The sequence below is a fragment of the Lynx canadensis genome, chromosome B1, assembly GCF_007474595.2.
Source record: "Lynx canadensis isolate LIC74 chromosome B1, mLynCan4.pri.v2, whole genome shotgun sequence".
In the NCBI taxonomy this organism is placed as follows: domain Eukaryota; kingdom Metazoa; phylum Chordata; class Mammalia; order Carnivora; family Felidae; genus Lynx; species Lynx canadensis.
The window spans coordinates 160713671-160727534 of record NC_044306.2 but is presented as its reverse complement, the minus strand read 5'-3'; the positions used below and the strand labels follow the sequence as shown (position 1 = coordinate 160727534).

The 13864-nt window shown below is 39.8% G+C and overlaps 2 protein-coding genes across 3 annotated transcripts in view; one reads left to right on the top strand and one right to left on the bottom strand.

Annotated features, from left to right (window-relative positions):
- Positions 1–7477, bottom strand: part of PPAT (phosphoribosyl pyrophosphate amidotransferase) — a 35513-nt gene extending 28036 nt beyond the window's left edge. The window contains exon 1 of the mRNA XM_030313814.2: positions 7201–7477. Coding sequence (XP_030169674.1) covers positions 7201–7328 — 128 coding nt within the window. The 5' untranslated portion in view covers positions 7329–7477. The remainder of the gene's footprint in view (positions 1–7200) is intronic.
- Positions 1–13864, top strand: part of LOC115512610 (multifunctional protein ADE2) — a 43359-nt gene that overhangs the window by 7474 nt on the left and 22021 nt on the right. Inside the window, exons 3-8 of one of the 2 annotated variants that reach the window (XM_030313810.2) lie at positions 439–510; positions 863–1234; positions 1533–1598; positions 3973–4109; positions 8143–8209; positions 12322–12519. In XM_030313810.2, coding sequence (XP_030169670.1) covers positions 439–510; positions 863–1234; positions 1533–1598; positions 3973–4109; positions 8143–8209; positions 12322–12519 — 912 coding nt within the window. Of the gene's footprint in view, positions 1–438; positions 511–862; positions 1235–1532; positions 1599–3972; positions 4110–7644; positions 7774–8142; positions 8210–12321; positions 12520–13864 lie in introns of those variants that run through there. The other variant, XM_030313812.2, reaches the window with a different exon arrangement.

Genomic DNA, 13864 nt, shown 5'->3' with positions numbered 1-13864 from the left:
TTAACTGAGCCACGCAGGTGCCCCCAGACCACTTAATTTTAAGGTCTTTTCTCTGTTTATATGTATTGCAGAAAGGATCATTCTCAGTTACAATGAGGATCAAATGAAAAGGAGATGTAAGTTCTTTGTCAAGCATTAAAATACAACAATGAAACATATTACAAAATTGGGTCTAAAAGTGCTATCATATTCCCAAATACTTCATACTGTGCCTTGAGACTTTTAAGGCAGAATACTTCCAAGATTTTCAAGGTGGTGAATCCTACAAAGGCATTTTAAAATTTGGTTAGAGATAACAAATGTTCTTGGCTATGAGGTTACAGTTTTGATGGTGGAATCCAGCATTACTATTTTCTCAGTATAATCTTCAATTGCAAAAGTAAATTTGAGTTTTGTGAACAACAAATATACACTGCTCTTTTCTTTGCTTTCTGACAGAGGAAGACACTGTAAGTACAGCCTCAGAAGAGGTGGACAGCCCCACAGCACTACAGAGTATCACTGGGTCAGGTACAGGGTCTAAATTGTTGAATTAAAAAAAAATTTTTTTTGTATTTAAAGCTAATATATATATACAGTTTAAGAAGTTACACCAAGACTCTCCTATTTGTAAAAATCCAGCAAAGATTACCTATTGATGAAAAGCAGCCAAATTATTCTCACCAACATTGGAGATTAATCTGCCTTATAATTTTTAAAATATCTTATTTGAATATGAACATATGAAAAAGATTTGACCCTCACATTGAAATCATTATATTTCTCAGTGCTTTATGTCAATCCAGGTTGTTTTAAATGAATGATATTCAAATACAAGATTTATCTATAAGTTTGTATAATTGTAAATCACATTGATTTATAGGTAATCATATTCCTTTAGAAGATGCTAAAAATCATTTACAGATTATAACAGTGAGCGACACAGAGGCTGGAAAACACTGGTGTGACAATGAGGTCAGAGCGCTTATACACATATGGTCTGATGAAAAAATTAAGCAAACGCTTGAAAGGGCCACAAGAAACAAAGAAATATTTGAGGAAATTGCCAGAAGACTAATGCAGTTTGGAATAGACAGAGACTGGAAACAATGTCGTACCAAATACAAAAATTTAAAATATGAATACAGAGTTTTACAAAAGAAAAATGGCAACCCTCAAAGAAAAATGAGATTTTATGAAGAAGTTGACTGCATCTTAAGAGGACCAGCTCTCAGAACTGCCAAATGGAAACATGGTAACCTTGAAATTGACTTTTTAAAATAAAATTTCTCTTAACTTTTTCTTTGTATTGTAATGTAGTAAAAAATTCCTCAAAAATAAAACCCTCACACTACTGTATGTTCAAATGACCCAATAAATTTAAGTAAAGAATTTCAATTTCTTTCCAAACCTTATACCAAAATATTCCTAATTCTTAAACTCATTCTTCATTTGTCCAACTGCTTTGATATTCTTACTTTACTGAACTCAAATCTGGAAAGCCAATGTATTTTAAATGTCATATAATGATTCTTTTCCTATGTTCTTTTAAGAATTTTTTGAAGGTCACGCCAAAAACCCAAGAACTCTGAGCATCAAAAGAAAAGCACATGAAGATGGTAAGAGCTTGAGAAATGCCAAGTTCTTCCACACTGAAAAAAACTTCCGTTGCTTTTTCCTGATAAAAGATACTTATTCCTGTCCTTGACAGTTTAGACTAAATATAATGTTTATAAGCTGTGTGAGAGCAAAAAAGACTGAGCAATGATTTCTTTCATAGCTCATTAAGACTGAAAGTAACAGAGTAAATGGAAAATTTCCCAGAGTCAGAAATTTCTGCACAACTGTCCATTCATCATGAGCCTTTAAATTACTATTTGCAATGATTGCTATCAGAATACTGGGATAGAAAAGGAAAAAAACCCACAAAGTAGTAAATCTGGAATTTTAGTTTTCTCTAAAGGTAGTTAGTGGAGGGTGTAACATTTTAGTAACTCTACAAATAAGTCAAATTAATTATGTGAGCTATAATTCCAAACTGACTCATTACAGCTGTCAGAAAAGGTAACACGAGGTAGTATAGCATATGAAAGAAAAAAAATTGCAGAATAGAGGAAAAAGCACTGGACTGAGACTCAGAAAACCTGAGTTCTAATTTCTCTTTGACACTAATAACTCAACACAGAGCAAATCACTGCATCTCTCTGGATCTTTAGGATAATCCAACTTCAGCATTTTATAGATTTATAATCTATCAAATTATTTTGAGTATATACAAATAGTTTAACAGCTTAATATTTACAAAGTGAACACACCCATACAACTACCACTCAAATCAAGATATAAAACATCACACCCAGTCATTAATCATCTTGCTAGCCCCTATAAAGGTTATCATTCTTCTGACTTCTATTACCATAGATTAAATTTGGAATCATACAAGATGTTCTTACTTTTCTGGTATGTGTTAATGTCAAGCTACTTTGACTAAACACTGTGAGATTCATCATGATTTTACTTGTAGTAGGAGTTTGCTTTTTCACTACTGCTGAATATTCCATATATGAATATACATACCACCACCTTCTTTATCCATTCCACTCTTGGACATTTCCATTGTTTCCAGATGGGGACTATTACAAATAATGCTATAAAAATTCTTGTACCTGTCTTCCAGTAAACATATGTATGCATTCCTAGAGAGTACATACCCAGGAGTTGGACGGAAGGTCACAGGTATACATATATCTAGGTACAGTTCTTCTAAGTACTTTACGTATATTAATGCATTTACTTCCTACCACAACTCTAAGATGTAGGTGCTATCGTTTATACACAATTTATAGAGAAGGAAATAGAGGCATAGAAAAGTCTGTGCTCTTGAACCATCTGGCTAACATTCCCTCTCTGTGAGGTCCAGGGACCACATTGGCCCTGTGAAGTACAGTATTCCTAGCACTGACCACAGGGCCTTATATATACACAACAGAAGCTTAAGTATTTTTCGAATAAAGTATTAGATAATAACTGGAACCTCCCTACTCTCCACGACCCTTATTATCTCAAGTGAGGTGAAAATATTATTCTCCATTTTTGGACCTAAAGTCCAAGTCAGATGAGTTGCCTGAACTTTTCCTATGCCCTATAGTGTATATGCTACTGAAAAGGAAAACTGCTAAGGGCTAACCACACAAAAATACTATTCCCGACCCACTGGATTTTGCCCATTGAACCTGTAAGTACGTAAGTCTAGCCCAACAGATGAGAACACAGACTCAGAAGTTAGGAGACTTGCCCAAGATCAAGTTGATGTTACTAGGAAAAGGAAAATTGCTAAGGGCTAACCACACAAAAGTATCATTTCCAACCCACTGGATTTTGCCCATTGAACCTTTAAGTACATAAGTCTAGCCCAACAGATGAGAACACAGACTCAGAAGTTAGGAGACTTGCCCAAGATCAAGTTGATGTTGCTAGGAAACCTACGACTAGATTTCCCAAGTCTCAATGTTATTTCCAATATTGACCAGAATGAAAAAGCAGTGGTACTTTGAAACTCTTTTAGGGATAGATAAATTCTGCTTCAAACTAATGCAAAAAGCAAAGTTATAAATAAAAATTATAACTGGAAAAGTTTAAAACACTTATGACTGAAAACTGAGAATCATTAAATTATAAAAGTAATTGAATTAAAGTCTTTCAAAACCAAAGACTGGAAAAATTAGCAAGGACAGTTTTAACATAAGTCACTTCCCCAACCAAGGATATAGAAATGTGACATATTTGGTCATTATTACTAAGAGATGAATATCAAAATAAAGTTATTACCAGCCTTAAATTTGGCAACTCAAAGCAAGTTCTCTGACAATCTATTCCTGTGTACTCCAACAAACTAAATGAAGATAAATGGAAACTAATTCCATAAAGGTTGTCTGAGTGCATCTTTCTCACAAGTAGCCTTTCCAGTGATAATGTTATATGCTCTGTTTACAGAACCAGTGTCTGTATCTCTTAAGAAAACTGCTCCTGAGATCACTGCAAATCGGTTTCCTCAGAGCATAACACAACGAAAAGATTCTACAGAATGTTTCTACAGACAGGAGACCCCCTACGTGATCCAACTTCATCAGGTAAATCTCAAAGTTTTTAGAAGTATGAAAATGTTTATCAGTTGTAGGGTTCAATTCCTAACCCAGGGAAATTATAAGTCACTGAAAGAGCAGGCATTTTCATCTCCTAATTAACCAAGAAAAGGCGAACTAGTTGATTCATCGGATAAATCTATGAAACTTTAATAATTCCTTTCATAGAATCTTCAAAATACATCCATGTCATTCTAGCCTCCAGAAAATATGCCTGTGGTTTAAACATGAAAATTTCTTTTTTTAAAATTTATTTATTTATTTTGAGAGACAGCAAGTGCAGCATGAGTGGGGGGAGGGGCTGACAGCACAAGGAGCCTGACACAGGGCTTGATCTCATAAACCATAAGATAGTGACCTAAGCTGAAATCAAGAGTCAGATGCTTAACCAACTGAACCACCCAGGTGCCCCTTAAACACGAAAATGTCTGATCTACAAAGGTGTGTGTGGTTTGTTCAGAACTCTGCAAACCACTGAAACATAGTTTTTAGAACTGAAAAAGCATGTGGTGATTAAATGTATGTGGCATGAAGACACAGGCACACAGTTTACAGCTGAAGAGGACACTGAAAATGTTAAATTAAAATTCCCCTTGACAGAAAGTAGAACTATGGAATAAATCTGCAAATAGCCAGAACTACTAGAAAGAAAGTACTTCTGGATGAACCCATCTGGATTAAGTATCCATTGCATGACTATCTAGTGATTGATGTTCTATTTGTTTTTACATGAAATACATATTATAACTGTCAGGTACGCTATTATCCCCGAAACTAAATATTTTAGATCAGATTATGCCTAAGACAAAAACAGAACCAAATACAATGCAAAAGTGATAACAATCTCACCTTCTAGATTCCATGATTTAAAAAGATAATGCATGAGAAATAAATTCCTTCATCAAAAAGGAAAAAAAAAATCCAACAATAGAATTGTTATTACTGTTGTTTTAAAACAACTAACGATTGAATGGTAGTAGGTGAGGAGGTACAGACCTCTGCAACGGACCACCGCTTGCCAGTGTACAGTGTATATAACTAACTCTACTATATACTAAACTATGATAACCTATCTAAGGCATCCAGTTCTAATGTTCCTTGATTCAATGTCATTGAAAAACATCAGTTCTTAATCTCTGAGCCCTACCTACTAGTTCAGAGTAGATTTTATCTTTAAGACATCAGGGAGATATTCTTCCAATCCGAGTCAGTTCCTCTAAAGAGTAGGGACTTCTGCTAATTCAAAATTTTGAACTGGATAAAATTATGGGAGAGGAACAGCCTCCTCAGTGCCCCTTAATGATTCTATGCCTACACAAGGAAAATCTTAAAGTTTTCCATTAATATATTTGTGCCTCAGAAGCTACTGGGTTCCTTGCCACTGTTATTGAAAACATCACAAGGTCAATCTTCAAAACCAGGTTAACAAAGATTTACTTGGCCAAATGAGCAGTCTCATAGAATCCATTTATTATTGCTCTATTATAATTACATTTTTATTGCTCTTATCTTGTATTGTCTAATTGCATAATGCTTTCACATAAAAGCAACTACAGAAAAGTGCGTGTAGCTAGGAATCAAGTTGTATTCACTTGAAAAAAAAAGTCCTTTTTTCTTCCAGCACATATTTAAAGGAGACTGAAGATGAACATTCTGAGTTATTTTAGTTAAAAAGTAAATAATTAAAAAAAAAATCAAGGTCAGTTCATTGGTCTCCCACAGACTGCCAGGCAACTCTATAAACATCCCTCGTTTCTGCACACCTCTTACCTTCAGAGAATATCCACAATAACTTATCCTAAGATGTTATAAACTAATGTTGCTCTGCACTACCATATAAGTAGATTTTAGTTTTTCCTTGGATTCTGTATCTAATCTTCTCAAAAAAATGTACAGTATTTTAAGACAAGATTTCTATTAGGGTCAACCCACAAGTATCCAAGTTAGAGTCATTCAAGTTAAAAATATTCTTTTTGATTCCTCCCAGACTCTAAGTCACTCTCAGCATTTAAGGAGGCGTACACAAGATGTGAAACAAACTCAAGTATTTGCGACCCTGAAAAGATCAAAAAGACTTACTTACATTTCAAGTTTGGTGAGGGAAAGCAAATCATTTGTAATTCATTTATACTTGTTGCTCCCATATTGCTGCTAAGTTTTATCGCCAAGTTGCTTAAATGTTCTAAAAGTTGTTGCTGCAGTTACTGCCTTATGAAAACTTTGTAATACTTTCAGCGATAATGTTAAATCTAGATTTATAGCAAATTCCAGGTAGTAAAAAACGGAACGATCACAGAAGCCAAGTTATTTTTTAACTCAAAGGGATCTACCAAAAATCTGTATGTATCCTGTCATACAGGAACTGCTCCCTTTTAAATAAAGAAGGGAGTTACTTCTTGGCATCTTCTTACAACCTTTTCCTTCATTATCTGAAACCCGTGCATCTTTTTCAGATGCACTATTTCCTGTGACTGGTTTATTTTCAGTTAATTTGTATGAGATCTACAACCGGGAGTTCCTTTTGAATATCAACTAGCTGTTTCCGGGGGTATGAACTCTAGAATTCCTAAATTCTCATAGCTGTGCCTACATTCAAATCTCCAGTCTGCTCAACAGCAGCCTTGCCCTTGCAAACAAAAGCTTGTGGTGGGTTGAAGGCTCCGCGCGAACACCTCAAGGTGTTGTAAGTCCTGGACCAGCAGCCACGCCACACAAATCTTTCTCAAAAGCAGCTCCAGGCTCTGCAAGATTAAGTCGGGGAGAAGTTCCGACCCGCCTAACCCTAGAGAACCGGAGCCTTAACAAATTGGCCAGACTTGTGAGGGGTGCATACTGGGAGGAGGGGAGCCCCTGAACAGCACTAGAGCTTGAGAGGGAGAAGTCCAGGGATGCAAGGTGGTGCCCGCGCACGCCTTGGTCACCTAGTCGATGCCACAGGCAGATACTAATCCAGGTAGTAGAGGTCTGGCCTCCTGGCCCTCAGGCGCGCACGAGCTCGCTAACACGGGCCGCGGGAAACAGCTTGTGCTGAAGAAGCAGCACACGCGCCGCCACCCCCACCCCTCAGCCGGTTGCTCACCGGTGCTGCAGACCCACAAGTCCCAGAGTGATCACATGCGGTACATCTAGCTGCGTGGGCCACTCTCCTGAGGCGATGCACCCGAAGACGCCACATTCCTCTCGGATTCCCAACTCCTCCAGCTCCATGTCGCTGCCGAAAGCACGTGGAGGGACCTGCCGCCGCGGCAGCGGCCTGAGCACCAACCAGCTGCCCGCTCGGCCCTTACGCCTCAAGCTCGCTTCCTTCCCAGCCGCACGACCCTAGCTACTGCGGCGGCGCGCGCTTTCCCAAAGTAAGCGTGATTAGCTCGCCCCCTGCCACCCTGCCCCGCCCCTTCAGTATCCACCAATGAGCGTGGAGGGGGCTGGAGGCTCCTTGGCTGAGAGGAGGAGTCACAGACGCCTAGGGTGGAGCTAGTCCTCCGCCGGAGCCCTACGGGGAGCTGCTTTTGCTGCACGTGGAAATCTCCGTTATTTTCCAACATCCGAGGTTAGGGTGATGAAAGTAGTAGGGTTAACGTCATTTCTCTGCCAGAAGATGTAAATTTTGTATGCTCCTCCGCACATGCTTTCCCCCGGCCGTCATTACTTGGTACGCTCCAACCTATGAACCGCTCTCGCTGAGGAGAAGGGGGCTGGTCAGCGAGCCTCTGTAGAGTCGGGAGGGGCCGCCAGTGCGCGCCACTTTTCGCCTCTTCTGGAACAGCGCCCGCGCGGGGTGCTGGGGCGGGGGGAAGCCTGCGTCTCTGCGTCTGCGCGGCGGGAAGCCTCGGGGGTAAAGCTAGCTCCCGGAGCCGAAGTTCCGCCGGGGCAGCAGAGAAGACAGGCATTCCTCCGGACTGTGGTACTAGCTGAGAGCCTGAGTCTGCGCTCCGGAATACCAGGCCTGGCCGGGGGTGTGTCTGTGCGCCGCCCTCCCTTCCCCGCCGGGTGAGCTTCTCTGACCACTCCTCTTTTCCAGAGCCCTGCCTCTGTTCCCAGCGCGGCGTTTGCCCCCAGCCCACGCAGGATAATGGCTACAGCTGAGGGTGAGTAACAGGCATCCCCAGGAATATTCCGGGGACTCCCTGCCCTCCCGCCTGGAGCTTGCGAGCTCGGTGCGGACACGTGCGCGCCCTGCGGCCCTCCTGGCTGCCTCTCCCACCCCCGGGCGGTGTCTGGTCTCCCTGCAGCCTTCTCTTTAGGCCGCTGGGCGGGTGGACACGTGGCCCAGGCACCGCCAAGAGAGGCGTAGGAAACCCAGCCCTCCCGGGCCTCTCCGAACTTTCTGAAATACTCGGAACTGACTCTGGATTGGGGAAAGGAAACGAAGTAGAGAAAGAGTGATTACAAAGAGAAATGGTCAGGGGTTGGAGAGGTGCCTGAAAATCATGTTGGTAATCAATAGATATTGCAAAACAATCACAGAAACGTGTGGATTTTTCAAAGTCCTGCTTTTCCTATTAGGTTAATAATAACCTGCTATCTCCTTAAAGTTAATAATTGAATTTACTGAAAATTTACTTTTTTTCTGTCCAGATTTTGTATGTGTGTGTGTTTTATAGTCTTTTGATGCCGTGATGGCTTTGAAGAGCTCCAAAAGCACCAGGCAAAAAGTTGCCTTGCTTTAGTTTGCATTTATAGTTACATAATCATTTTATCTGTGAGTGATTAGATCCTCAGGAAAAATAGCTTGTGACATTTATGCTGGTTAAGTGTGTTTTTCCCCACACGCCCAATTTTTAAATTTATGATGAACCAACTTGTTTGTGTTGGCTAGTCAGTACACTGTCTTCCACAAAGAAAATTGAACTTAGGTAAAAAAAATATATATATAGACCAAACAAAAAGATCCAGATGATAACGAGTAACAACTCCATAAAATCAGGGTATTAGAGCAGGTCTTTTCCTTCCATACATCCAAACTGGTAGACTGGCAGGTTAATCTTTCTCAAATGGCACTTTTATGATTTCTAAATGGCACTTCCTTGCTCAAAAATGTTCAGTGGCAACCCAAGAGCTATTAAAATTCAGTCTGAAGACCCTTTCACCTCCTGCATACTGCTTTCTTCCTATCCCTTCAACCCTAACTTTGATTTTTCTCTCTTGTGAATCCTATACCTATATTCCAGTTAGGTTAAGTCACCAAGTTCACTCATCTGTGTTCATTTATGCGGTGTCTAGGAGAACAGTGCCAATAGAAATATGTAAAACTCTATGTAACTATGTTTTCTAGTATTCACATTTTAGGAAGTAAAATGAAACAGGTGAAATGAATTGTAAATATATCATATGTAGCCCAGTATATCCAAAACTATATCGTTTCCGTATGTAATCAATATTTGTAAATGTGTGATATTTTGCATCCTTTTTTTTCCCATCTTGAAATCCATTGTGTATTTTAAACTTAACTCACATCTCAATTTGGAGTAGCCGTGTTTCATATTTCATGACCAAATGTGGCTAGTGGCTCCCTTACTGGAGGGAACAGCCCTAGACTTTTTATCTCTGTGGAAGTTCTATACATTTCAAGACTCTTAAATTTCAGTGCCACAGATTATTTTCAGTCATCAGTCTTTCCTGAATTCATCTGCTAGTTCTTAGCAGGCGTTTTGGCACTTGTAATATATGTCTCCTATGAGTATGTTTTTTCTATCCATTAATTGAAATTCCTACCCTGTTTAACAACTAGGTAATAAATATGGATTCAACTGAATTGTGGAGGTGCAGTAGTTAAAAACTTTCTTTTGCCTTGTAGCTAACCTAGGAAACATCCTTGACTTTCCCCCTCTTTTATCCCTATGTTGAATGAGTGGTTCTTAAAACTTTTACCTTTTGGGGCGCCTGGGTGGCGCAGTCGGTTAAGCGTCCGACTTCAGCCAGGTCACGATCTTGCGGTCCGCGAGTTCGAGCCCCGCGTCGGGCTCTGGGCTGATGGCTCAGAGCCTGGAGCCTGTTTCCGATTCTGTGTCTCCCTCTCTCTCTGCCCCTCCCCCGTTCATGCTCTGTCTCTCTCTGTCCCAAAAATAAATAAACGTTGAAAAAAAAAATTTAAAAAAAAAACAAAAAAACTTTTACCTTTTAAATATCTTGAGCCTTTCAACCACTGCTTTTTCCTTAGACCAGGACATTTCTTGGGCTGTATTGCTGCAAGAGCATCCTAACTGGTCTTTCAGTCTTTAGTTTTCTTCCATCCACCCCTTCCTCATTTCATTTTCCACGCAGCAGCCATAATCTTTCTAATATAGGAACCTGTCATTTTGCTGAAGTGTTTAAAAGCCACATGGTTGTTCTTAGGATAAAATCTACACATTATCAACATGATGTATGAGGCCTAAAGAATGAATAGTGAAATGCAAGGGAAGGAAACTATGTTTGGACCAAGAGAGAACATGTCAAAAGCCTGTGAGTGGGATATAGAAATTCATTCATGGAAGTTAGAGTTCTGGGAAGGGAATCAAGAAATGTGAAGTTGGAGCACTAAGCTGAGGCTCTATCTTGAGGAGCCTTTTAAACCTTGTCAGCGAGTCAGGACATTATGATAGGGTGGGGATTCATCCTCTAGATTAGGTACCCTGCAGTGGCAACTATTAAACTGAATTGTATCTGGTTTAATGGTTACCTCTGCTAGCTGGTGATCTTACCCCTGCCCAATTCTTCCTTGTCTTATCTCCTGCCATTCTTTTTTACTCTCAGCTGCTGCCCTCCTTCCCCTAGCCTATAGCAGTGCATGCACACACAGTGTTCCAACCATATTGAAGTTCTGCCATGTACTGTTTTACCCCATGGTCACCGTCACTACCTACCCCTTTTCCTCTTCTGGCTAAGTGTTTATCCTTCCTCTGATCGCAACCTAATCCTCACTTTGTTCCAGCCTTTCTTCTCTGATGTCTAGACTAGGTTAGGTGGGCCTGCTGTGAACCTGTGATCCTATAGTCTGTTTCTTACATCATACTTGTTATGATGTCCTGTTTAATTTCAGCTTCCCTCAGGCTCAGGTCTCATGAGAACAAGAACTCTCTCTTGTTTACTGGTATATCCCTAGTGTACCTGGCGCACAGACACTAAAAAATGCCAATACTAAGAATGAGTCCTTGTTCTGGGAATGTGAGGGTGATTTCTTCCCTTGGAAATTTTAAGTCCTTAAACTTCTGTTACCTCTGATCTTCATCTAAATCATTCTTTCTAATGACCAGAGTCTACTTTTTTTAGGTCTGTGACCTGCATCAAAATTAGAGTCTCTTGTACTCACTTCCTCACAATTTCCTACATCTTAGTGTGGAGAAAGGATTAACAGTGGGGGATAGGGAAGAAAGATTAAGAAATAACCACCTGGGTGGTTCAGTCAGTTAAGCGTACAACTCTTAATTTCGGCTCAGGTCATGATCTCACAGTTTGTGAGATCAAGCCCAGCATCAAGCTGTATGCTGTCAGTGTGGAACCTGCTTGGGATTCTCTCTACCCCTGTCTCTCTGCCTCTCCCATATTCGTGCACATGCTTGTGAACTAAAAAAAAAAAAAAAATAGAGGCTCTTGGAAATGGGCTAACTTCAGTGGGTGGGGGGTGCCTCTCCTTGCACATTAACTAAACATCAAGAAACCCTTCTGGCTGAACTTTGCCATTTTGCCTGCTACAGAAAGCTCTGAGGCTGTAGCCTGCTTGAGATTCTCTCTCCCCCTCTCTGTCTGCCCCTCCCCTGCTTGTGCTCTGTCTCTCTCAAAATAAATAAAAAACTTAAAAAAAATTTTTATTTTCTCTAGTTTGATTGTAAGAATATGGTATAAGATACACATAACGGACAAAACATGTTACCCAAGCATTTAACATTACCTCTTAACAGATAACGTTGATCTTCTGATGAGCAGTAAACTATTAGTTAAGATTTGGGGGAGTAAAAGTTATATGCAGATTTTCAACCCTAAACCCCACATTGCTCAAGAGTCCAGTGTAATTATTTACATAGTTCTAATTTTTCACAAAATTGTGTGAATCAAATATGATGCCTGTGAAAATACTTTGTAGGGTATAAGGTTCTATGCAGGTGAATGAATTAAAATTATTAACCACTTTGTATGTTCCCTGATTCATCATTCTAGATAATTCAGTCTTCAATTAGGAAATTTTTCCCTGAAATCTGATGTTTCCATTTTATTTCCACAGTGCTGAATATTGGTAAAAAACTCTATGAGGGTAAAACAAAAGAAGTCTATGAATTGCTAGATAGTCCAGGAAAAGTCCTCCTTCAGTCCAAGGACCAGATTACAGCAGGAAATGCAGCCAGAAAGAATCACCTGGAAGGAAAAGCTGCAATCTCAAATAAAACTACCAGTTGTATTTTTCAGTTGTTACAAGAAGCAGGTAAGTGGCTCTCCCAGTAGCCTCCACTTTCATATTCTCTCTCACACACACATACTGGTCCTTTTCATGGGGGAAATGACATTATTTGGATTAACAGCTTGTTGACTACCAGGTATATTTTTCAGTTGTTACAGGAAAACAGGTAGGTGCCTCCCTGCACAATCTCCTTCCTTTTGAGTGCGCACATACACACAGGGCACACTCTGATCTCTTTCATCGGGAGTTGACATTATTTGGGTTAATAGCATGTTTTTGGGGATGTCTCACAAGCTAAGCTTTAAGTTAAATCAAACCAGGAACTCTTAAATTTCACTATAACACTTTACTGAACTTGGAATTAGTAATGCCATTTAGTTAAGGAATCTTAACAGTTTGCTGTGGTCTTTCTCTGGCACACATATTTTATGTAACTTTTCTCTCCTAGGACATCTTCCTAGGAGAGACTTCTCTATGAGGGAGGCCTATTCTGATGTTAGGTAGTTGTAATTGGAGAGTTGAAATTTGGTACCTGCAATTCTGGGCATTTACTCTTTGCTCTGCGCCTTGGAGATAAGACAATTTCAAATCCCTTTTCCACTTGAAAGCCCTGAAAAGTATTTGAAGATTGCCACACCTTCTCACCCTGTCCCAAGTGAGGAATTTAAACTAGATCAAAGATCTCCAAGGTTACCTCCTACTCTAAAACTGAAAGAAGCCTATTTTCTATAGAGACATCTATTCAAAAGGATGAAATTAAGATCAGAACTTTCTATGGAGGGCACTTGGAGTAAAGAAAGGGGAATTAAGATAATGGGCTTTTCTGCAGGGATTCAGTTAACAGCTGATTTGTCTGTAGTGTAGGAAACCTCTGTTAATAAAAGATTTGAGCTCTTCTGGGGCTCCTGGCTGGCTCAGAAAAATGTATGACTCTTGATCTCAGGGTCATGAGTTCAAGTCCCACGTTGGGTGTGGAGATTACTTAAATAAATGAACTTTAAAAAAATTTTGAGCTCTTTCCCTCAAGTGTAAAAGGCCTCATTGCCTGGGATCACTCAATCTTTGAACCCTCCAGTTCCTTACCTATAAAATAAAAGCTTAGTTTTTTACTACCTTAGTTCTAACTTTATAATTTAATAGTTTTGTCTCCTTTTACTTCCCAGTTGCCCTTTCATTTCTTAGAGCTTCCAGTAAGCATTTTATTTATTTTCAGAGAGAGAATCCCAAGCAGGCTCTGCGCTAACAGTGTAGATGCGGGGCCCAAACTCAAACTGTGAGATCATGACCTAAGCTGAAATCTAGGGTTGGATACTCAAGTGACTAAGCCACCCAGACGCCCCAACAATAAAGTGTTTTTTAACTAAGGTAT